This window comes from Ixodes scapularis, unplaced genomic scaffold, assembly GCF_016920785.2.
Source record: "Ixodes scapularis isolate PalLabHiFi unplaced genomic scaffold, ASM1692078v2 PGA_scaffold3__209_contigs__length_174095766, whole genome shotgun sequence".
In the NCBI taxonomy this organism is placed as follows: Eukaryota; Metazoa; Arthropoda; class Arachnida; order Ixodida; family Ixodidae; genus Ixodes; species Ixodes scapularis.
Window position 1 is genome coordinate 65,358,014 of NW_024609868.1, and position 26,661 is coordinate 65,384,674.

The 26,661-nt window shown below is 41.6% G+C and overlaps 1 protein-coding gene across 2 annotated transcripts in view; it reads left to right on the plus strand.

The window, feature by feature from the left end:
• LOC115315831 (F-box only protein 7) overlaps positions 1–26,661 on the plus strand; it is a 57,001-nt gene that overhangs the window by 26,889 nt on the left and 3,451 nt on the right. The window contains exons 9-10 of one of the 2 annotated variants that reach the window (XM_040219693.3): positions 2,096–2,297; positions 23,695–23,763. In XM_040219693.3, the coding sequence (XP_040075627.1) occupies positions 2,096–2,275 (180 nt within the window). In that variant the 3' untranslated portion in view covers positions 2,276–2,297; positions 23,695–23,763. Of the gene's footprint in view, positions 1–2,095; positions 2,298–23,694; positions 23,764–26,661 lie in introns of those variants that run through there. The other variant, XM_040219692.3, reaches the window with a different exon arrangement.

Sequence of the window (26,661 nt, forward strand, 5' to 3'; positions counted from 1 at the left end):
CTGCAGCGGAAGCTACGAGCCATCCCAGACGATCCAGCTCTCTGAACGTAGCACTAGATACCAGAGCTCGGCCTTTTTGGTTGAACTCACTCACTCGCAGCTAGCTCAAAATAAAAAGTTAAAAACTCACTCACCCTTACCCTCACGGCCGCACTCACTTTGAAGTCCTCACTCACGAACTCATAAACTCCCCGAACTCACTCCCCTCATTGAATTCATTAACTCAGGCCCCTTACTGAACTCATAAACTCGCGGTCCTCATCAAACTTATGAAATCGCTTACTCACCGATCTCACTCACTCATAAGTAGTTCTTGCCCTCACCATAGTTGCGGTGCTAGCGCTCGTGTAGTGCATGAGTTGCACGGCTTCTACAACCCCGCCAAGGTCGCTGCCATGTTCCGGTGCTGTGGCGCCAGCCATCACATCGCCAAGTGAAGGAATGTTTTGTCTTTTTGTTTGTTTCGCTTCGACTCCTTCCACGCTTTAACCGAGCACTTGAGGAAGGGACGCTTTGCTTTGTTGGGATACAAGGGTGCGTCATTGTGAGGCTCGTGAAGAAGTATTCTTTACTGCGTGCATTGAGCATTCCAAGAATTCACGGCAACATTGTTCAAGTATGAAGGGAGCATCTGCATCATAGTTTATTCAGGTGTGAAATATTAATATTCAAACATGCACCACTGTGGGTGTGTACTTTGTTTCTACATAGGATATTGCAAAATTCTCCTTAATGGTAGGACAACGAATTGCTCAGCAATTCGTTGTCAAGTAGAACTATTTTGGAACGGTTAGTCTTTATATTTGTCGTCATTCACACAAATTATTTCTCCTAAAATAACTGCCTGGTGTATTTTTTTTCTTTTTCTGGAAGATGGAACGATTGAAGAACTTTGTGCATGCCATACTATTAAATATTATTTTTAATATTTTTATCATGTCTACTTTTTTGTGGCACCACACATACCAATTAAAACTGGAACATTCTAATCCACCAACTCTATGCCTCGTAAAATGTTACCTTATTTACTTGCACGGAGAAGTCACATGTCCCGCCCTTCCTCGACGTCATGCACAAACCCCCATTGAACCCATGGCCCCTCAGGGACCTCATGCCTCTCCAAACTCATGAACCCTCCGACCTCGTAAACTCATGCCCCTCACCAAATTCATGAGCTCACCAAGCTTGTGAACTCGCCGACCTCACAAACTCACGCCCCTCACCGAAATCATGAACTCACTGAACCCATGAACTCGCCAAATTCATGAATTCACCGACCTCACAAACTCTTGTCCCTCACCAAACTCGTGAACTCACCAAACTCAATAACTCATGCCCCTCGCCAAATTCATGAACTCACCGAGCTCATACCCGTCACTCAACCTCAAACTCACGAGTTTTTGAGGCTTACGGACTCTTTCACCCTCACCTCAGGCCAGATCAGTGAGGGTGAGCGAGGTGAATGAGTGTGCTCATGAGTGAGTTTTACCGAGGTATGTGTGATACACATTTCCGCATGTCACCGCACTCTCTTTACAAGGTCACACAAAACTCAGATTGACTTGGATTGGCTACGGTGGCTCGTAGCATCTACTGCGGTCGGTCGTAAGTTGAAATGGTGTATACACCTACCTTGAACCGTTTTCTGACTTACATACGCCAAACACCAAGACACATTGTAGATGTCTCAATGTTATACTATGTTTTATCGTAGACATCATGTATATGTGTTCAAGTAACCTTATGAAATGTCTTGCTGAGATCTATAAGACATTTCTGAAGATGTCTTACAGCCTAAAAGAGACGGTGCATTAGCTGAGTAGAAGATGGTTTTAAGAAGCCTGACAAAATGTCCTGCCAAGTCAATATGTGTCTGTATATCATCTTCGCAAAACAGAGTCTAAGTTATGTTTTGTTGCCCGAAGGGGATGGTGCAGTAGCTGAGCTAGAAGGTGCATGGCTACAAGATGTTTTAAGAAGTCTAATGTTTTGTTAAGATGTCTGTGGACGTCTTGCACATCTTGCCAAGACACATTGTAGACTCCTCGTTGTCAAGGCGGTACCGTGAAGTGCCCCTGGCCATGCCTTTTTGCAGAAGTACAAGCGTGAGCACCTTCTGCGTAAGGAGCAGCGGGAGTGTGCTCTGCGCCTGCTGCCCCGCATGCCAGACCCCATCGGGGTGATGCCCATGAGGATCAACCACAGGCCCTTCGTGCCACCCCCGATGCCCCTCCTCATCGACGACGAGTTTGAGTTGGATGGACTACTCCGTTAGTTGACTTTTCTACCGATATCTGTTAAAGGGGCCCTGCAATCATATTTAAGCGTCCACCTTTTTTTGCGGTTTCCACGTCTCTTGGGGTTCGGGCAAGCCAGCGGGCACGGAGAGAGTAACTGAATATCAGTGCGTCATATTTTAACGGGACGACGCGGAAACCTCCTCTACTGACGAGGGCGACCCGCAGTACCGAAAGCGCGCAAAATGTGACGTCTTTGGTCCTGGGCCAAAGCCAGAGCCGCTCAAAGCAGCTTTTTAGTCGAAATACAAAATATAAGTGGTGCGAACCGTTTCAATTATTAATAAAAGTAGTTTTTGTTCAGTATTTTAGATAAAAAAAGAAACGAATGCAGTTCATGAAGTACGGAAACAAGAAATGACCCGCCGATATACCCGCCACCAAGCGGTGGAAAGAGCGGCGCATACTACAGGTTTTCCCGCTCATTTTAATCCAAGCGACGACCAATTTAATCCCGGGGTCAGTCAATTTAATCCAAGCGCCATACAATTTAATCCAAGCGCCACACAATTTAATCTCGGGGTCAGTCAATTTAATCCACAATATATATATGCACTTATTGTGTTCAGTGGTCGTGTTTTGCTTACACATTTGGTAACTTATAATAATTGTTTATACAATTTGAATTTTTGGGGGGGAATTGAGAATTTGATCACTAATGTGGTTACTTTGAGTTACTAGTCCCACTATTGACGAGGCTTAATTGATATGTTGGTTACTCTTTACAGCGCAGCTCTTAGGCACCTGTTTCCGGCTTAAGCGGCGTCGGCGTAATCACGCGGTGCATGATGGGCAAATTCCCCCGCTAGATTTAGCGGAAAATTTCCCCGCTAAATCTAGCGGAAAATTTTCCCCGCTATATTTAGTGGAAAATTTTCCCCGCTAACTCTGGCGGAAAATTTTCCCAGGTAGATTTATTGGAAAATTTGCCCCGCAAAGTCGAGCGGAAAAGCTTCCCCGCTAAATCTAGCGGAAAATTTTCCCCGCTAAATCTAGCGGAAAATTTTGACTGCTAAATCTAGCGGAACATTTTCCCCGCTAAATTTAGCGGAAAATTTTCCCCGCTAAATCTAGCGGAAAATTTTTCCCGCTATATTAAGCGGAAAATTTCCCCCGCTAAATTTAGCGGAAAATCTTCCCAGCTGGATTTAGCGGAAAGTTTGTCCCACTAAGTCTAGCGGAAAATTTTTTCTGTTAAATCTAGCGGAAAATTTTCCCCGCTATATTCAGCGGAAAATTTTCCCCGCTAAATCTAGCGGAAAATATTCCCAGCTAGATTTATCGGAAAATTTGCCTCGCGAAGTCTAGCGGAAAGGCTTTCCCGCTAAATCTGGCGGAAAATTTTTCCCACTAAATTTAGCGGAAAATTTTTTCTGCTAAATCTTGCGGAACATTTTCCCCGCTAAATTCAGCGGAAAAATTTTCCCCGCTCTATCTAGCGGAAAATATTCCCCGCTACATTTAGTAGAATATTTCCCCCGCTAAATCTAGCAGAAAATTTTCCCAGCTAGATTTATCGGAAAATTTGCGCCGCAAAGTCTAGCGGAAAAGCTTCCCCGCTAAATCTAGCGAAAAAATTTTCCGCTATATCTAGCGGAATGTTTTTCCTGCTAAATCTAGCAGAACATTTGTCCCGCTAGATTTAGCGGATAATTCTCTCCGCTAAATCTAGCGGAAAATTGTCTCGCTATATTTAGCGGAAAATTTCCCCCGCTAAATCTAGCGGAAAATCTTCCCAGCAAGATTTAGCAGAAAATTTGCCCCGCGAAGCCTAGCGGAATTTTTCCCCGCTATATCTAGCGTAAAATTTTCTCCGCTAAATTTAGCGGAAAAATGTCCCCGCTAAATTTAGCGGGAAATTTTCCTTGCTGTTCAGCGGAAAAATGTCCCCGCTAAAACTAGCGGAAAATTTTCCCCGCTAAATCTAGCGGAAATGTTTCCCCGCTACCTGTAGTGGAAAAATTTCGCCGCTAAATCTAGTGGAAAATTTTCCCCGCTGCATTAAGCGAAAAATTTTCCCCGCTAAATCTAGTGGGGAAATTTTCCGCTAAATTTAGTGGAAAATGTTCCCCGCTAAATTTAGCGGAAAATTTTCCTCGCTAAATTTAGCGGAAAATTTCCCCACTAAATTTAGCGGAAAAGCTTCTCCGCAGCCGAAAAATTCCCTGCTAAATTTAGCGAAAAATTTCCCCGCTAGCGGAAAAATTTCCCCGCTTTATCTAGCGAAAAAATTTCCCCGCCAAATTTAGCAGAAAATTTTCCCCTAAATGGGCGGCGTGGCGAGCAGGAGAGGAAGAAAGGCAACGCCCCCACTCCGCACCTTCCCCTCCTGCTCCTCCTCAGGAGCTGCGCTCTGATTCGGCATTACAGGGAGTTGTAAACGGCTTTCACTTTTTTTTGTTACCTCGAGTTATTGCGGCGCACTCAAATATATTTAGGTTAATGGGCGTTTTGTTTCACGTTTCTTATTAGTCGACTTATCAATGATACAATTCAGATGATACAAGTACAATTGCAATATATGATGACTTTTTTGATAACTTCGCGCTAATATTGACGCACTGATATTATTTCAAGTTTAGTGTAGGTATGGCTTCCACTTCTAATCATTTCGACCTATTAATAACACAATCTGCATGATAAACGTTCAACAAGCATTATTAAGTACTCTCTCAATTGCCTTGACGAATTATTGTGAAAAATATAATTTGGTAGAAGCTCTTTTGACATTCTGCTTATTTTTTGGTTATGTATACATATATAGTATATTGACGCGAATAAATGTAGAGTAGCAAACATTTTCATTACTCAGTCGATTAGTTTGATTTATTATTGAAAAATGAGACGCCATATAACTTCTGCTAAGACTTTGATTACTCCTTTCATTACTCCGTGTTCTTAATCCCACAATTGACACTAAATTAACCCAGTTAACTTAGTGGTAAATTTTTATCTTTACCCGATATATTAGTCACAAAACTGAGTTAATATCAATTTATTGACATGGTGATTACTTTGAGTTAGTGACCCGTTTGACTTTATTTTAATCGAATTAAAATATTCCTCACTCTTTATTACTTCGAGTTTTTATACGAAAAGCGATTTATTCTCAGCTCGGACACCATCATGATCACTCTTTTGATTACTTTGACTTACTATTCTCCGAATGCAGTTTTATTCGGCCTAATTCACATCGTGGCCACCCTTGTGATTACTTTGGGCAAATAATAAACTAACTGATTTGTTATGAGCACAAGTCAAATCATAATGACTTTTTTGGACTTTGATTTGTCCAAACTAACATATTGATGACGTTAATTATTTTCATCTAATCAAACAACTGATTTGTTTTGAGTTCAACCGACGTTTTGATCAGTATTTCGATTACTTCGAGTACTATTGGCTCACTAGACTTTATATCAGCCTAAATGACATGTTGCAGATTCCCTTCATTACTTTGAGTTATTATATAACTAACTCATATACTATGACCTCACTTCCCATTATTATTACTCTTTAACTTTAGCTACATTTACTTTTCACAAATTCGGCCAAATTTACATTTTGATGACTCGATCGATCTAACTGGGCATTCAGCGCATGCGTGACGCTGCCATAACTTTAGTTCACAGGAGGCAGACGGTCGTGCATGCAAGGGCTCGTGCCTGGTGAGATCGGTCTATTAGTTCGAGTTAATATTCAAAGATGTAATTTATTATGAGCTAAGTGACATTCTGATTACTTTTTTATTACTTTGAGTTACTATTGACCCAGTAGACTTTAATTTGGCTTAATTGACATTCAGTTACTCATTGGATTACTTCAATTTAGTATACCGCAAATTAATCTATTATGAGCCAAATTAACCTTCAAATTACTCTTTTGATCACTCCGAGTTACTGTTGACCCAATGTGCTTTAAGTTGGTTTAGTTGACTTTGTGATCAATCTTTTGTTTACTTTGAGCTATTATTCTAATAAACTGGTTTATTATGCGCTCAATTGACGCTATTATTACGTTTTTATTAATTGGTTTTACTATTTACTACATTGACTTTATTCGACCTGATCGACATTTTGGTGCACCCCTTTTACTTCGAGTGATAATATTACCAATTAATATATTATGATATCTATTGAGATTAATATTACTCTTTTAATTACGTCGAATTATCTTTGATCCGATGGACTTTAATTCAGTCTAATTGACATTGCGATGACTCTTGTGATTACTCTGGGTTAATATTCAACCAATTGAAAATTTATGATGTTTGTTGAGATTCTGAATTCTCTTTTGATCACAAATATATCGCTTGTAAGCTCAATTCACATTATTATTACTCTTGATTACTTGGAGTCACTTTAGACGAAGATAACTTTAACTCGCCCTCATTGATATTGGGATTACTATTTTAATTAGTTTGAGTTAATATTCAACAATGTAATTTATTAAAAGCTGAATTGACATTATGATTACTTTTTGAATTACTTCGACTTACTATTGACCGTAGTCGAAATTAATTTGGCCTAATTAATATTTTGGTTACACTTTGGGTTACTTCGAATTATTGAAACACAAATGAATTTAATATGAGCTAAATTAACATTCAAATTACTATTTTTATTACCTTGGGTTACTTTTGACCCAATGGACTTGATTCGGCCTAATGGCTTTGTGATAACGGTTGGTTACTCGAACATTGTCTTCAAGGAATCGATTTATTAGTTGCCTAATTGACATTGTGCTTACTCTTTACTACTTTTAGTCACTATGGCCGAAAGGACTTTAATTTGGCCTATTTCACAATTCGGGGGTCTTCTGGTTACTTTGATGTGGTATATATTAAACCAATTGTTTTTATGAGCAAGACTCACACTATTACTACTCTATTGATTGCCTCGAGTTTTGTTTGTCCCATTGAACTTTAATTCGACCTAACGGACCTTGTGATGACTATTGATTACTTTGTGCTAATATTCAAGCTACTGGCTTATTGTGAGCCGAACTGGCATTATGACTACCGTAATATCCCGAGTCATCGCCCATCTCCGAGCCATCGCCCACCCCATTTTTTGGGCCAATATCGATTTCCGAAAAAACACCGAGTCATCGCCCACCCCTTCAAATACCCCAGCGCGGACTCTGCGATCCGCGAACACTCATCCTACCCGAATGACGCGGCCGCGGACCTTACAGTCGGAGGACGTCCGTGACAAAGTAAACGAAGGAGGGAAAGACACTTCTTTTTGTTTACGCATTTCCTCCGTGAGCGACTCCAAAGTGGTCGTGTATCCGTGCGAAAAGAAAACGATGGAGATAACAAAATAAGAGTTTGTTAACGTAACCGCGGAGTGTTAGGTCAAAGTCTGTCTCCGCCGAAGTAAGATCACCGCGAACCCGCTCCTTCTTCCCGCCCGTCGCGACCGCGGTTGTGCAATATTTTAGGCAAAGCCAACGCGTAAATAAAGCTTTGCTGGAACGCCCCACACAGACGTTTGCAGAGCGGCCCAACGGTGCATTGATAGCCCGCCGTGCACGGACGCACGTATCTACGCACCAAACAAGAAATTTGCGCAAGAGCTTGCGATTGACAAGGCGCCCGACTTGGCCCGACGCCAAAGTATTTGCCAACGCGACTGCCGGCTTTCCCGCTTTCCCAGCGTTGCTCTTGGTCGTATCTTTGGTCCGCTCGCTCGCTCGCTCGCTCGTTGCGCCTGGTCGGTTTTTCTATTTTCTTGTAGACTTTTCTTTCCTTTTTTTTTTACTAACTAGGAGAACATAGTGGTGACATTTTTTCACGGAACAAATGTTCGCGCTTTATGCAGATCGGCGGTGTTTCTAGCGTGTTTGCAAGCAACGGACTTCGATACAGTAAAATATTCTTTCGTGAGCATTTTTTTTCTATAAAACAATGAAACTAAATCGAGTTTTGAGTTTGATGTATCTCTTGTGCAGCAGCGCTAGATACGCAAAGAAAAATAGGCGGTATTTTCCGCTTTTTTTCAAGTGTTTTTGCTCACCCACCGAGACATGGCCCACCCCACTTTTTTAATGAATTTCAGGCGGTAGGGGGGTGGGCGATGACTCGGGATATTACGGTACTGTTAAACATGTTGATTTACTATTGACTCGAGAGACAACCTCTTAAAATTCTTGCATGCAATACTGCGCACGTTGCATTTTGGGACCTCTTTGGCCATCCAGAGGAGTGCCATTGTGATTGTGTCGATTTCGATTGCCCTGTTGATGAAGTAGAGCATCTCAGCACTCCATAAAACTAAACTCAGCGCTCGCTTGCAATGCACCCATTAAAGGGATACTTCAACGGAATTTGAAATATTCCCGTCGTGTTCAAAAATAGGCTGAATATGATCCACAATATCCGTAAATGACAATCGCACGTTTGCATTTTGATCCTGGTGGCTGTATTTTTCGTTATAAACGGCCCACTCTGGCAAGCGCTCGGAGAAGGCCCAGCTTAGAGCACGTGACATCCAACACAATCGTGACGTAGGTCGTCTCAAGACGAGCAAAGCTACGGCGAGGCTGACGTCGAGTGGATGGCCTAGTCGTTCCAGCCACCGAAGCGGCTGCTTTTGTACGAATTTTGAGTGACGGGTTAATCTTCTATAATCTTCTAGGGGGACAATAGCGACTTCTGCGACACACAAAAGGGATTCTCCTGAAAAGGGGAGTTCCTCCTTCCCCCCTTCTCTCGTCGTGGCCGGAGACGAGACAACCTCCGTCACTAGCTGTCAAGGTTCCTAGACGAGCATTACAAACGAGGTGTTAGCGACATCCACCAGGTGATCTTTGCTAATCGTTTATTTGTTTTAAAATTCTTTTTGGAGACTTTTTTAACAAGATATTGGTATGTTCCATGTGATACTGCTCTTTTGAACACATATAGACCAAAAAATGATCGCCGAAATTTTGTTGTAGTATCCCTTTAATCTTCGTTAGAGCCCCCGTTGAGCCACGGACCTCCAGCGGCCGTAAGGACTTGTCTAGACATGGCGAGGGGTACGAGTAGGGCCGGCCACGTCCGATACTTTTCTGGCAGCCTGGACTACAACTCCAGATTACAGCATGACCCCCTGGGCTAACATATAATTTTAAAAACCCAGTGAGGAGGAAATGAAACGAGATGACCGGCCCAGTATTCTTCTTCCATGTGACGTAGTAGTCCTGTTTATATAACTCTAATACGTCGGAAGCCGCCCCCCCCCCCCCCCCCCCCCCCCCCAAACGTGCCCCAGCAATTTATTCGCATTAGTACGCAACACCTAAAGTATTTGGTACGCAACACCTAAAGTATTTGGTACGCAACACAGTACAGCACACCTACATTATTTTGTCCTGGCGTGTTCATAAATGGCACTACCTCCTTATCGAGACTGCTCGCGACGTCCATGGGCTGTTAAAAAGAACATAATATTTTTGTTTTGTACGTTTGCTTTAAAAACAAATGCAAACAATTAAAACGAAACTTGAAAAGAAAAAAAAAGAACGCGTTTGCGAAACGACGGTGCCTTTCCTGCCAACGGATTTCATCTGCGTGTCGTCTGCTTTCTTTCGCTGGTCGGCTACTCCGACGCTGCTCACGACGCCACTTATCAATACGGATGCCAAACGCGCCCGCCACTCGACTCGGTCGTCTGTGTTGCCGTCCGGCGTTGACACTGGAAAATTTTTTGGCCCCATTTTTTAAAGAAAGGAAGCTACGCCTTGCAATTTTGCAAGATAAAACCAACCTGTACAATACAAGTTTGACAGAAAGTTTGTTTCTACGTGCAGGAGCGTTGATTTTGACGGCCAATTTTAGATCGGGCCTGGTTATTTCAGGCTCTTCATGTTTGTGACGTTTGATTACTTCGAATAAATATACAACCAATTAATCTATCACGAGCTCATATCTAATTACTATTGTTATTTTTATTACTTCGAGGTACTTTTGACACGATGGACTTTAATTCGGTCTGACTGTTATACTGATAACTGTGTTGACAACTTCAGAGGATTCAAAGCTGCTGGGGTGTGGCGATACGTTTGCCGAAGCACGTCGTCTGCTAACAGCCTCGGATATCCCGCGCGCTAGAAAACCCGAAGCTTCAAATGGGAAGACAAAACGATTACAATATTTTCTTAACCATTGCTTAGTATTTAGGAAAATGATATTAAATAATTTCTTAAGGCAATAAGATTAACACTCACTTTCTGCACATTTTAGTGACAATGTCTCTCGTTTCCCCACTTGAAGTTTCTGGTTTTCCTGCGCGCGGGATATCAGAAGCTGTTAGCAGACGACGCGGTTCGTCAAAGGTATCGCCGCACCACGACCATATTGAAGCCTCTGCGTCTATGTTTATTGTGGAAATAATCTTCGAAAATGAATGATTCGTCTGGTCGCCGACGTGGTAGGCCCAACAAAGGCCACAATGACGTTCGCGTAAAGTATGCCATGGTTTCTGCCCAAGACCGAGCGAGGCTTCTTGATTGCTCAAGACGCGGTGGCGATCTGCCGTCTCTCGCATGAACACTCGGAATCAACATCAAAACCGCCAGATCTATCGTGCGAACAGACAGGGATCTCCCGAAGGCCCGGGGAGGGTCAAAATCAACATTTAATGTTGACGTTCTGACCTCTTTGACGAAATTGGTGGACGACCATCCAACCTACACCCTGAAACAACTCAGAAGTGAGCTTCAACGACAACGGCCCGGGCTGGCGATTAGCACGTCTTCAATCGACCGCCTTTTGGACGGACATGGATACAGCCTGAAGCAAGTTTCCTTGCAGCCGGCCGACCGCAACAGAGCAGACGTCAAAGAAAAACGGAAGGTCTTCGCCACTTGGCTTGAAAAAGACGGCCCCCAAACTTTGAGGTTTTACGTGGATGAAACCAACTTCAACATTTGGTGTTCCCGCAAGTTTGGACGGTCTAAGCGTGGTACGGAGGCCGTACAAAAAACAACAGCCTCAAGAGGGCCGAATATTAACATTATCGCCTGCATGTCGGCCGAGGGTTTGCTTCTGTGGAAGACGGTAGATCGAGTATCCTGGCTCACATTTAATGAGTTTCTAGAGGATGTGTCGCGTGCTATCACAGCCGCTGAGCCAGACTGCGAGGCGGTTATTATTATGGACAATGCCCCAGCTCACAGGAGGGCAAAAGATGCCGCAGTGTCTGACCTGCACACTGTAATGTACTTGCCTCCCTACAGCCCCTTTTTTAATCCTATAGAAGAGTTATTTTCTAAATTCAAGCTCGGGGTCAAGGCCTACATGCGGGAGCGGAGCGAAGAGATTTTCACACGGCCCGACGACATCACAGTCAAGGAACATCGTTGGCACCTACTTCAATCTGCCACTCAAGATGCGATGCAAAAAATTCACCAAGCCGACTGCAGGGCCTACGATCGCCACAGCTTTGAATTTGTCGCTCCAGCGCTGGATGGAGCAGACATGTAGAAGACCGCAGCATTGTCACGCCGTGTCTTTTTAGATGTATGCGAGTGAAGATACTGTGTGCCCTTTTGTCAAGCAGTGTAGTGAGAGATGGCATTCACTGAACAACTTGAAGTGTGCTTTATATATATGTTAGAAATCAATACAAAAAAACTGTTCGTTCGTAGATGTGCCGTTCTACTTTCCTTTCCCAAGAAAATATTCCCCCCTTAAACTTCCTGTTGCGATATTAAAAAAAAAAAAAGCACGTGGTGATGCGACACAAAGGCATACAAACTGAGACTACAAATGCTAAAAAGTTAAGTAATTGACAATGTTTTAACAATAATTAATTAAATAGTAAACATCCCAGATTCGAGAAAGAGTATTGCGAAAAAACTCGGAACTGTATACCATCTCCAGAGAAATGTATAACCTTCGATTCCCTCAATGAGATATGGAACTGACCGAAAGAAGGCCGCCGTTTTGATATTCTCACAGGACCTCCTTCACAAAAACCCTGTCGCATTCTCGGGTGGTCGCCCGTAACTTAATCTTGCATGGGGTTTTATAGTTTACCTCGATTCGCAAAACAAAACAAAAAACAAGAAATGAACGCCGCAACTTTTTTTTAAGGAATTGGGCACAAAAAGTACGGAAATAATATACTTGCCTTTAGTCCACACAAAGTTAATAAAATATGTCATAGCTTATAAAAGCTTTAACAATTTAAATAATAATCAACTTACCCATTATGAGCAAAATTATAATGACTTGTGATATGCACTTCCTTCGCTGCGTTATGCTGAAACTGCGTTGAGGTCTTAAGCTTTTCTATTATTCCAGTCCACATCAATGTCATAAGCATGTTCCACATAAGCTAAAAGGGGCACTGGAACACTTTCTGCGTTAGTTCATTTATGGTCATAACTTAATCTATGAGCTCTAAGTATCCTAAAAACCAAGCATTGCAGTCATGCTTGGCTGATTTTCTTATTAATAACGGAATCAAAGATCGCTTGCCTCGGAGGTATCGCAGACACCAAAGGGAGCCGTCGGACGAGGAGAAGAGCTCACTGGAAGGACTTCTCGTCCGACGCCACTCTCTGATGTCCGCGGTGGTTGAAGTGAAGTATAAAGTAGCTCAAAATGACTAGCAGTAATCGAAATGTAATCAAATTATCAATTTAGCCAATAATTATTAGATTGGCTGTATAATGAGCCAAAGTAATCAAAATAGTCACCAAACTGTCATTTCGGCAGACAAGTCTAGTGGGTCAGTAGCAGCTCAGACCAATCAAAAGGGTAATAATCATAATGCAAATTTAGCTCATAAGAACGCAGTGGGTTCGATATTAGCTCAACGTAATTAAGAGTCATCAAATTGTCAATTAAGCCGTATTAATGTTCGTTGGGCCAGTAGTAGCTGGAAGTATTCAAGAGTAATAGCAATTAAAATTGAGCTCATGATATATAAACTGGTGGCGCAATAACACCAAGTATTCAAAATTAGTACCAATGTGTCAATTGGGCGGATTTAAAGTCCATTGGGTCAATAGTGAATAAAAAAGATTAATCGTGATGTCAATTATACTCACAATAAATCGATTGGTTGGAAATTAGCGAAAAATAACCAAGCATCATCACAATTTCAATTAAGCCGCATTAAAATTAGTTGGGACAAAAGAGTAATAACAATGTACAATGTAAACCGAGCTCTTAAAAGACCAATTGGTTGAATATAAAGTCGATTCGATTAATAGTAGCTTAAAGTAATAAAGCGAGTAATTATAATGTCAATAAACATCATATATTTTTTAATAGATGGAATATTCGATCAAAGTAATCATAGAGTCATCACAATATCAATTACGCTGAATTAAAGTTCATTGGATCAAATATAACTTGGAGTAATAACAAGAGTAATAATAATATCAACTGAGTTCATTATCGATCACTTGGTGTAAAATAACACAAAGTAATCAAAAGAGTAGCCGAAATGTCAATTACGTCGAATTAAAGTCCTCCGGAATAGAAGTTACTCGAAGTAATCCAAAGAGTAATAATAATGTGGATAGAGATCACAAACGAAATTTTGGAGTATAATAACACGCAGTAAAAGATAAATTGACCAAAATGTCAGTTAGGCCAAAAATAAAGTGGACTGAATTAATAGTAACTAAAAGTAATCAAAAGAGTAATCATAATGTCAATAGTCATAATAAAAATTCAATTTGTTGAATATTATATCAAAGTAACAAAAGAGTCATCAACATGTCAGTAAGATTGAATTAAAGTTTGTTGGCTCAAAAATAACTTGAAGTAACAGAAAAAAATAATAAGAGTGTCAACTGAGTTTATCATACTTAAATTGGAGGTATAATAACACGAAGTAATAAAAAGTAGCCAAAATGTCTATTAGGCGCGCAATAAAGTCCATTTGGTCAATTGTAACTCAAAGTAGTAAAAAAGTCATTGTAGTGTCAATTGAGAAAATAATAAATAATAATAAATATTAGCACGAAATAATCAAAACAATCATCGTAATATTAGTGAGGCTGAATTAGAGTCATCTGGATCAAAATTAGCCCGAAGTAATCAAAATAGTAATAATAATTTGAATTGAGCTCACAACCAATGAATTGTTGTAATTGCATGATGTAAACAAAGGAGTCGCCAAAATACTAGTTAGGCTCAATATAAGTTTGAATTAATAGTAACTCAAAGTAATCGAAAAATATACATAATATCAATGAACATTCTATAATAATTCAATTATTTGAATATTAGATCATGGTAATCAAATGAGTAATCACAATGTCCATTGGGCTGAATTCAAGTCCATTGACTCAAAAGTAACTTGAAGTAATTAAGATTAATATTAATCTGATTAGAGCTTATAGTAGATCAATTGGCACTAGTATTTCGAAATTATCAACAGATTCACTAAAGTGTGAATTAGGCCAATAGTAAAACAAATTAAGCGAGTGTAGTCATCACGTCAGTTGAGCTCATAATAAGCTATTTTGCTAAATATTAGCTTAAAGTAACCAAAATGTTCATCACAATGTAAACTAAACCAAATGAAAGTCCACTGGGTCATTAGTAACTCGAAGTAATCAACAGAGTAATATGAATGGTAATTTGGGTCGTATTAGATGAGTTGGTCGTGTAATGGCTTGAACTAATAAAAAGTCGCCAAAATGTCAATTAGGGCGAATTAATGTCTATTTGGTCAAAAGTAACTAAAAGTAATCAAAAGAGTAATCATAATGTCACTTGGGCTCATAATAAATCAATTGGTTAAAGATTAGCTCAAAGTAATGAGTCATAAAAATGTCAATTTGACCGAATTTAAGTTCATTTGTGAAAAATAAATGTAACTAAAGTCAAATAGTAATAATAATGTGAATTGAGCTCATGGCTTATCAATGAGTTATATAATAACTCAAAGTAATCAAGGGAATCTGCAAGATGTCATTTAGGCTGACATAAAGTCTAGTGAGTTCATAGTACTCGAGTAATCAAAATACTGATCAAAACGTCGGTTGAACTCGAAACAAATCAGTTGTTTGATTAGCTGGAAATAATCAAATGTCATCAAGATGTTAGTTTGGCCAAATCAAAGTCTGAAAGAGTAATTGTGATTTGACGTTGGCTCATAAGAATCAGTTTATTTTTGCTCAAAGTAATCACAAGGGTTGTCATGATGTCAATTAGGCCGAATAAAACTTCATTCAGTGAATAGTAAGTGAAAGTAATGAAAAGAGTGATCATGATGGTGTCCGAGCTGAGAATAAATCGCTTGTTGATATAAAAACTCAAAGTCATAAAGAGTGAGGAATATGTTAATTAGATTAAAAAAAAAGTCATGGTGATTAATTTGAGTTACTAGTGACCCACTAGTAACTCAAATTAATCACCATGTCATAAAACATATTAACTCAGTTTTGTGACTAATATATCGTGTAAAGATAAAAAATTACCACTAAGTTAACTGGGCTTATTTAATGTCAATTGTGGAATTAAGAACACGGAGTAATGGAAGAAGTAATCAATGTCTTAGCTGAAGTTATATGACGTCGCATTTGTCAATAATAAATCAAACTAATCGACTGAGTAATTAAAATGTTTGCTACTCTACATTTATTCGCATTAATATAGCTATATAACCAAAAAGTAAGCAGAATGTCAAATGAGCTTCTACCAAGTCATATTTTTACCAATAATTCGTCAAAGCAGTTGACAGAGTACTTCTTAATGCTTGTTGAACTTGTATCATGCAGATTGTGTTATTAATAGGTCGAAATGATTAGAAGCGGAAGCCATACCTACACTAAACTTGAAATGATATCAGTCCGTCAATATTAGCGCGAAGTTATCAAAAAAGTTATTATAAATTGCAATAGTACTGTATCATCTGAATTGTACCTAGTTGTCTTGTAATTGTCTAGTAATAAAAAAGATGAAACAAAACGTCCATTTAACTTCAATATATTCGAGGGCGTCGCAATAACTTGAGGTAACAAAAAAAGAAAGCCGTTTACAACTCCTTGTAACGCCGCATTAGAGCGCAGCTCTTGAGGAGGAGGAGGGGAAGGTGCGGAGAGGAAGCTTTGCCTTTTCTTCCTCTCCTGCTCGCCTTCCTAATTGTCTAGTAATAAAAAAGATGAAACAAAACGTCCATTTAACTTCAATATATTCGAGGGCGCCGCAATAACTCGAGGTAACAAAAAAAGAAAGCCGTTTACAACTCCTTGTAACGCCGCATTAGAGCGCAGCTCTTGAGGAGGAGGAGGGGAAGGTGCGGAGAGGAAGCTTTGCCTTTTCTTCCTCTCCTGCTCGCCTTCCTAATTGACTAGTAATAAAAAAGATGAAACAAAACGTCCATTTAACTTCAATATATTCGAGGGCGCCACAATAACTCAGGGGTGGAAGCGCTGCGCCAATTGCGCCACCCTGCGCCAATTCACTTCCCTGCGCCAGCCTGCTCCAAAACGCCAATTTCAACTTTTTTTTTTTTTTGTTTTCTTTAAATTTAGCGGAAAACGGTTGGCCACGGGCCACCATGTGGTGTGTACTTTTGCTTAGGTGTCACTGCGGGTGACTCGTACCAACTCGACTGGGGCTCCGAACCATGTCTAACCTCAGGGCGAGGCGCCGATTTTAGTTCATCGAGAGTGCGATGTCGTTTTTTACTACAAAGAGCTTGATATACGAACACATCGGTTTGGTTTCGGGCATAGTTGGTTGGCGCGGTTGGAGCGCGCATGCAGTTGCCCGTGGTTCCGATTTGCCGTGATCGTGGGAGTTGGTGCCTCGGCACCGGTAGGCTACCTTGGCCATTAACATGAGCAGAAGTGGTCTTTACTAGCTTAACCTGTTATTTGGTAGCCTACCATATTTGGACGCTTAGCCGTGAAGAATCGCGAGCACAGGCACATCCGTTCTCGATCTCAATTTGTCTTATCAAAACGAAACCAAAACCATCATTGTGTGCGCGAATGTGCACGCTGTCGTGTGTTGTCTCCCGCCGTCAGACCACTAGCGAAAACAATACCCGCGATCTTAAGCGAGTTGGTTAATTGGCAGTGCTACACACTTTTTTGCTTCTTTCCTTTAGCGTGGAGGAGTGGGGGTGACATCAGAAATGCCGTACAACACTCCCGCGCTGCCGATTCCTGTCAAGAACGTACCTTAACTTGCTATAGCCACCCTACTCGTATAAGTTTCGGGTATAGGTGTATCTGGTTGGCGGAAGGGGGGGGGGGGGGGGGGTTGGGTAGGGTAGGGTAGAGGGGAGTTGGTGGGCTTTTTGTCACGTAAGAAGGCAGCCTGCCCCGCAGGGATCAGCGCCTGATCAGCTACATCTCATTTTCAGTCTCGTTCAAACTGTCTTCTCTTAAAGCACTTCTACTGAGTGCGCAAAAACTCATAAGCAAGGGTGAGGCAGTTAAGGACATGGACAAGGTGGGGAGTGGACACCTCCTGCTAAGAGATGTGAACTCTAAGCTGCCCAAAGTACTCGAGCGCATAAAAGAAATTGACTCTGCTTTTCAAACTGTGAAAAAAAAGGTGAACTTCAGTTGTTTCTAAATTATACAGATTCAGCTTAGTCACAACCCCTTTTTTTTACATGGAGCCTGTGGGCTCTTCTAGTCAGTGTTTATGCTGCATATGTATTAGTGGCTGTGATATATTTAAGACAATATATTTTTCCATCCAAAGTAATATAGATATAGCTTTGTATGTTAACTTGGGTGTAGGGATTACTGTATTTTATGAACAGGGATTAAGAACATTTGTATTTAATCAAAACAGGTCAGCAAGGACTGCTTTATTCTGAGACATGTTGTGGTACCTGAATTTTTTTATGGAGACACGCAATGCACAGCATTTTATGGATACATAAGGTTGCGTTGCTCTTCTAGTCGATGCTTAAAGCTGCATATGTACGAGTGACTGTGGTAGTCTAAAGATATAAAATACACATTTTATTTTGCATCTGAATTTTTGTCAAATGTCAGTAGCCTTGTATTTTGTTACTAAACTTGATATAGGGCTTTTTAAGTAGTGATTGAACATGTGTATTCTTTATTAAACAAAAACTGTAGTCAGCGAAGGTAGTTTATCTGACACCTTGCAGTGGTTTAGTTTTCTGGATACATGTTTACAATTGGTCTATTAAGTAGACGGTTTTGTACTGGCGTGGCTCAAGCTAGGCTTTTATTGTCTGGGCTTCCCATATAAAGTCTGTCATGACTCTGCCTGCTGCCGGAATGGTTGTCAAAGCCTTTCCTTTGCATAAATTGCCAAATTTCATATTTCAATGCAATAGAAATAGAAAGGTGTGTATGTATGTTGCTTGAAAATTATTGTGGGATGTGCATGCATATATTTTTGCTACATTTTCACATTTAGAAACAACAAATCACTTTTAGACATTTGTTTGACCTCCGTGACCATCTGCAAAACCTACTTCGACGGCTACAAAACTTATTTTTGCTGCTCCCGAGCTGCTCTAAAGCGAGCGTTTTACTGCTCCAAAACTGCTCCAAAGTGGGACTTTTGCTGCTCCCAGCCCTGATACAAAAGGCTCTAGCCCGCTTCCACCCCTGATAACTCGAGGTAACAAAAATAGAAAGCCGTTTACAACTCCTTGTAACGCCGCATTAGAGCGCAGCTCTTGAGGAGGAGGAGGGGAAGGTGCGGAGAGGAAGCTTTGCCTCTTCTTCCTCTCCTGCTCGCCTTCCTAATTGTCTAGTAATAAAAAAGATGAAACAAAACGTCCATTTAACTTCAATATATTCGAGGGCGTCGCAATAACTCGCGGTAACAAAAAAAGAAAGCCGTTTACAACTCCTTGTAACGCCGCATTAGAGCGCAGCTCTTGAGGAGGAGGAAGGGAAGGTGCGGTGAGGAAGCTTTGCCTTTTCTTCATCTCCTGCTCGCCTTTCATTTAGGAGAAATTTTCCGCCAAACTTGGCGGGGAAATTTTTTCGCTAGATATAAAGTGGAAAATTTTCCACTAAATCTAGCGGGGAATATTTCCCGCTAAATTTAGCGGGGAATTCTTTTTGCTGTCTTTAGTGGAGAAAATTTTGCGCTGAATTTAGCGGAAAATTTCACGCTAGATTTAGCGGAGAAAATTTGTAGTGCCAAAGCGCGACACTTATTGTGGTGGCTCACGCAACGTCGGGAGCTAATAGGAAATTTTCGTAGATCGTTTCTGCTGTCCCGCAATGCTCTCCGCAACCAGCTACGCTAGCCGGAACTCTACAGTCAATGCCATTGGCGCGCAGGCGCAGTAACGGCTTTTCCGTTGTGGAGGGCTTAGCGGAGGGGGAAACGCGGCCTACAAAAACTCCCTATTGACGTTTTAAGCGTGCGGCACGAGCAGCACCGACGGGACCGAGCTGCGGGCTCGAGCAGAACAGCACGAGACTAGCAGCGTTCGACGGTGCAGCAGGGCGGTCTCAGCGGAGCCCCCTTTTGATGATCTTTTTCACTTTTATAGACCCTTTTCGGTATCCAGACTGGCAACTTTGGTCACTATCATCATCTGAAAAATGGCATATGTGCTATACTAATGGCGGCCTTCTGTTTAGTGATGAAAGAGAAGTTGAAGATGCTCCTAAGCAGATGATTCGATGCCTATACATTCTACATGTTAGCGCGACATGAAGCAGGAATCGGATGCAAGAGCTGCGTGAGCGTTCATTTCTAATTCAAGCCCAGTCAATCTGTTAGTAGCACACACTCCGCTTCAAAGCCCCTTGATGTATAGAATTTTATCAATACGTCTATGTGAGCTGGCACTTCGTTCTGACTGGTTGCATCTTTTTCGCCATCGACACTCAATAGAGATTTAAAAAGAAATGGTCAGTGACTCGCGCATTCTCATTTACCGTTGACTTGCGAAAGTGACGGTGCCCCATACAGTACTGCACACCACAGGTTCATCGCCGCCATTAGTACGGTAAAAGTTAAACTGCCATTTGAGTCACCAGATGGCACTGAATTCCGGAAAGGGTGTATTGCGGTTATAAAGATCAGTTTGTTATACTGCATCGACGGACGTCTTTCCTGAACCCCACAATTTTTCCGCTAAATTTAGCGGGGAAAATATTCCTCTAGATTTAGTGGGGAAAATTTTAAGCTAGATTTAGTGGGGAAAATTTTCCGCTAAATTTAGCAGGGAAAATTTTCCGCTAGATTTAGCGGGGAAAGTTTTTCCAAACTTAGCGGGGGAAACTTTTCTGGTAGATTTAGCGGGAAAAAGTTCCCGCTAAAGTTAGCGGGGAAAATTTTCTGCTACATTTAGCGGGGAAAATGTTCCACTAGATTAAGCGGGGAAACTTTTCCGCTAGACTTGGCGGGGCAAATTTTCCGCTCAATCTAGCTGGGGAAATTTTCCGCTAGATTTAGCGGGGAAAAATTTACGCTAGATTTAGCGGGGAAAAATTTCCGCTAGATTTAGCGGGGAAAATTTTCCGCTAGATTTAGCGGGAAAAGTTTTCCACTAGATGAAGCGGGGAAACTTTTCCGCTAGACTTGGCGGGGCAAATTTTCCGCTAAATCTAGCTGGGGAAATTTTCCGCTAGATTTAGAGGGGAAAACGTTACGTTAGATTTAGCGGGGAAAATTTTCCGCTAGATTTAGCGGGGAAGCTTTTCCGTTAGACATTGCGGGGCAAATTTTTCGCTACATCTAGCTGGGAAAAGTTTCCGCTAGATTTAGCGCGGAAAACTTTCAGCTAGATTTAGGGGGAAAAAATTTTCCGCTAGACTTAGCGGGGAAAATTTTCCTCTAAATCTAGCTGGGAAATTTTTCCGCTAGTTTTAGCGGGAAAAAAATTTTCCGCTAGATTTAGCGGGGAAAATTTTCCGCTAGATTTAGCGGGAAAATTTTCCACTAGATTAAGGGGGGAAACTTTTCAGCTAGACTTGGCGGGGCAAATTTTCCGCTAAATCTAGCTGGGGAAATTTTCCGCTAGATTTAGCGGGGAAAATTTTACGCTAGATATAGCGGGGAAAATGTTCCGCCAGATTTAGCGGGAAAAATTTTCCACTAGATTAAGCGGGGAAACTTTTCCGCAAGACTTAGCGGGGCAAATTTTCCGCTACATCTAGCTGGAAAATTTTTCCGCTAGATATAGCGGGGAAACCTTTACGCTAGATTTAGCGGGAAACAATTTTCCACTAAATTTAGTGGGAAAAATTTTACACTAGTATTAGCGGGGAAAATTTTCCGCAAGACTTAGCGGTGAAAATTTTCCGCTAAATCTAGCTGGTAAATTGTTCCGCTAGATTTAGCGGGGAAAATATTCCGCTAGATTTAGCGGGAAAAATTTTCCACTAGATTAAGTGGGGAGACTTTTCCGCTAGACGGCGGGAAAAATTTTCCGCTAAGTCTAGCTGGGAAATTTTCCCGCTAAATTTAGCGGGGAAAATTTTCCGCCAGATTTAGCGGGGAAAATTTTCAGCCAGATTTAGCGGGAAAAATTTTCCACTAGATTTAGCGGGGAAGCTTTTCCGCTAGACTTTGCGGGGCAAATTTTCCGCTACATCTAGCTGGAAAATTTTTCCGCTAGATTTAGCAGGGAAACCTTTACGCTAGATTTAGCGGGAAACAATTTTCCACTAAATTTAGTGGGAAAAATTTTACACTAGTATTAGCGGGGAAAATTTTCCGCTAAATCTAGCTGGTAAATTGTTCCGCTAGATTTAGCGGGGAAAATATTCCGCTAGATTTAGCGGGAAAAATTTTCCACTGGGTTAAGCGGGGAGACTTTTCCGCTAGATGGCGGGAAAAATTTTCCGCTAAATCTAGCTGGGAAATTTTTCCGCTAAATTTAGCGGGAAAATTTTCCGCCAGATTTAGCGGGAAAACTTTTCCACTAGATTTAGCGGGGAAGCTTTTCCGCTAGACATTGCGGGGCAAATTTTTCGCTAAATCTAGCTGGGAACATTTTCCGCTAGATTTAGCGGGGAAAGCTTTACGCAAGATTTAGCGAGAAAAAATTTTCCGCTCAATTTAGTGGGAAAAATTTTACACTAAATTTAGCGGGGAAAATTTTCCGCAAAACTTAGCGGGGAAAATTTTCGGCTAAATCTAGCTGGTAAATTGTTCCGCTAGATTTAGCAGGGAAAATTTTCCACTAGATTTAGCGGGGAAACTTTTCCGCTAGGCTTTGCGGGGCAAATTTTTCGCTAAATCTAGCTGGGAAAATTTTCCGCTAGATTTAACGGTGAAAACTTCCCGCTAGGTTTAGCGGGGAAAAAATTTTCCGCTAAATTTAGCACGAAGAATTTTACACTAGATTTAGCGGGGAAAATTTTCTGCTAGACTCTGCGGGGCAAATATTTCGTTAAATCTAGCTGGGAAATCTTTTCTATAGATTTAGCAGGGAAAGTTTTCCGCTAGATTTAGCGGGGATATTTTTCCGCTAAATTTAGCGGGGAAATTTACCCATCATTCACCGCGTGATTACGCCGACGGCGACGCCGCTTAAGCCGGAAACGGGTGCCTAAGAGCTGCGCTCTAAAAAGAGTAACCAACATATCAATTAAGCCTCGTCAATAGTGGGACTAGTAACTCCAAGTAATCACATTGGTGATCAAATTCTCAATTGCCCCTCAAAAATTCTAACTGTATAAACAATTGTTCTAAGTTACCAAATGTCTAAGCGAAACACGACCACTGAACACAATAAGTGTATATATACATTGTGGATTAAATTGACCAACCCCGGGATTAAATTGTGTGGCGCTTGGATTAAATTGTATGGCGCTTGGATTAAAATGAGTGACCCCAAGATTAAATTGGTCGTCGCTTGGATTAAAATGAGCGGGAAAACCTGTAGAAAGGAATAGTGGGATCAAGCGCCGACACGGAAAGGTCCCGGATGTACGCGGCGGCGCTGCGGTCATATACCGTCTCGAGGATCCGACCGGTTCCGAGCGTTCCCAAGGCTCTCGGCGCGGGCTTGGCTGGCGATTTAGCCTTTTGGCGGTATGGCAGCGCGAAGTGGCTCCCGTTCTGAACTGATCTTTACCCTGTATTTGCTGCCGTTTGTGGCCAATGAAGTGTCATGCCGAATTAGTATTTAAACGCGCAGCAAATGCAATGAGAGCCGCTCTGGCTGCCCGCTGCCTACAGCCTATCCAAAACACGCTTCAATGGCGCCCTCTCGCGCCGTCGACTTGGAGTGCGGCAGCCGTGAGCGCTCGATGAGCTCACTACTTCTCTAGTTCACGGCCACTCTCAAGCAACCAAGGACGTCATGAGGAAGGTTATTTTTTGCTTGTTTTTGTAATTCTATTTTGCCTATAACTTTTAAAATAAAGGGAATTTCGAGAAAAGAAAAGTTTCACTAAGTTACTACGTTCAGTGCGCTCAGGTTTGGTGCAAATTAAAAATTACTAAAAAAGTCATTGCAGGGCCCCTTTAAGGGCGAGTACTCGCCTCCTGTTGGAGAGGATTGGCACAACTCTTCCCAGGCGAAGATCAGTCCACTTCTAGCTGGATTATAGAACTGGAATGAGGTGGTCCAGCTGAATTCCAGCTAGACCCAGCTGGAGTCCAGCTGGATCCAGCTGGAATCCAACTGGAGTGCCTCATTTCTAGTTTCATAATTTAGCTGGAAGTGGACTGATTTTGCCTGGGTTGCATACTCGTCGCTTCTGTAGCATACTCGTCGCTTCTGATGGTCTAGAAGGGGAGGTGTGACGATCGCACCGGAGAGGGTGGCCCCATGATTCGTGTTGATGAAGCTCAGCATGATCCGTTTACTGGAAGCAGCACCACCTTGCATGCCATGTTTAGAAAGAAGATACCCTAAAAAAATGGGCAGAGTGAGCATTTTACAGTTGAATCTGGTTAATTTAAACTCGAGGGGGGCCAAAAATTTGTTTGAATCATCTGGAGTTTCCTCCCATAGGGACGCATAGGATGGGACTTGCATGTCTCACAATCGGACACCATTGAGGATGGGAGAGCAGATTATTAGCTTGGACATCATTTCAAACCTCCGCTTGTCTTTTTTGCGTGAGGCCAACCCCTGTACATTAATTATTGTTTTTTAGATGATACGACTCGCCAATTATACGACAATTTCGCAGGGTCCCACAAAAGTCGTATAGTTGGGGTTCCACTGTAGTTTTATATCACCGATTCCTTTTCAGTTGAAGAGAAGCTTTTCTCATGTAACATGTTCACAGATTTTGCAATATTCTTTGTTTCCCTTTGGACTGAGAATTGATTCGTCTAACTATATTGCTTCTCAGCCCTTTCTTATGTAAATCAACCGGAACAACAATGCCACTATATACTAGGCTACAGGTACGACCTTTGCTCAAAGAGGCACATTGGCTGCAGGAACTTTTGCTCAGCACGAGCAACTGTTAAAGGTAAAGCTATCAGCTCGGGCTTTTTCCCATCAGAAAATGCCTTTAAAATACAAATATTTTCTTAACATCATGCTATATAAATATTGTTGGTAAAGCAAAAACTGCTGTATAAAAAAAGATTTGTTTCCGTGACTGGTGACCCTTGTGAATTGCGCCACAGGGCAATGACAGTGTGATGGCGCTTGTTCTAGTGGAAACTACCAGCATGTTGACTTTTTAAATCTGGTTAACACGTAAGGTGTGGGCCCAAACTAGATGTACATGCAAATCAAGGCTAAAGATGTCACTGGAAAAACGGAGAGCGTACAAAAAACAGAGACCTCAAGAAAATCCCTGGAATGGCGCTGGGGGAGTCGGCTGCTTTGCAACGTAAAGCATCATATCTGGTTTTTTGGGGTTTTTTTGTCCTAAAATACCAAATATTGCTTCTCATTGGCTTTCAACTTTTTGGTGGTGGGCCATCTGGCCTCCACATTCGAATGAGTTCGAGACCCCTGGTGTAGGCAGCACATGGTGCCTGAAAACAAAATAAAGTTTGTTCATCCCGCAAAATAGCTATCTATTGGGGACTGTTAGCCCCGTTGAGCGTGCCTCTTACCGAGCACCGTTGCACTGCGGAGAAGCAACACCTGTGGAAGCAAGCCCTGTGGGTGTTGCGTTCCACAGTGTACTGGTGCTCGGTAAGAAGCGGGACCGCATTCCAAGTATGCTGTTGGGGCGGCAGCATTTTTCTGCATTTTTGAGGGCTTTCATAGTTTATCCAACTACGCTTATGAACATTCAACTGTTTATGGCCATAGAGACTGTTCTCTGTCGATAAAAACATCGTTCACGAGAACGAGAAGTATGAATTGCACGAGAATGCTGTTCAAATTAAGCAACTTGTAAATACAGAATGTAAAAAAAAAAGATTACTTTTTTTTTTTTTTATTAGAAAAGTAAGTTATGCATTGCCGAACACTCATTCTCTGCCCAAAGGTAGCACTAGAGGTCTGACCCAGACGCCAAAGTTTCAGCACTAACCGTTATCTTATTCAAAAGTTATGAGAGATTTTCTGAAATTTTCAATGGGAAAATGGCAGCCGACTGAGCTCTCGTATACATGGATGGAGCCCTATGGCACCAGTTACCGAAAACAGGCAAAAATAAACCCCATTTTTCCATCGAAAATTTTAGAAAATCACTTATAACTTTTGAATAAGATAACGGTTAGCGCTGAAACTTTGGCATCTGGGTCAGACCTCTAGTGCTACCTTTGGGCAGAGAATGAGTGTTCGGCAGTGCATATTTCATTTTTGTTGTTAAAAAACAAATATTTTTGTGGGACACGCTGTACGTTAAAAACAGCGGGACAACCAAAATTTTTAAATTTGTTTGAATGAACGAGAAGTATGAAATATCAGAGTTTGAATTATCGCCAGCCTACTATTTCTCGCATGCTTCGTTATACAGTAAAACCTCGTTATAACAAAGTTGAAAGAGCGATCGTAATTATTTCGTTATAACCATTAGTTTGTTATAGCCAATGTCCATTTCTTCCCTATTAGCAAGCAAGGGGAATTATGATTGCTTTGTTATATCCATTAGTTTGTTATATCCCATTTTGTTATAACGAGGTTTTACTGTACTTAGAATCTAATTTCCAAAGAGTTAACCGGTCTTTGCCGTTATGGCACTGCTGCCAGCTTACAGGTGGTACCGCGATAATAGTGACACATGAGGCATGAGTGGTGGGACCGCTCTCAGCCTCTGGGAGAAGTAAGCGGTCGCTACACTTCCCTTTCTAGCCCACCATAGCAAGATACATGACCTGCGTCCGATTAGGGGGGCCGCAACCATGCCGACATAGGGTATGTTGGCTAAACGACGGGTTCTGGGGCTCGTTATTGGCATTGTAGCTAGACATTGTCACATCTGAGCTGCTGGGACGCATTGTAGGTATGCTTTTATCTTTAGGCAAGATTGAAGGCCAGCTAGGGCCGGTACGCGTGTATCTACGTTCCGA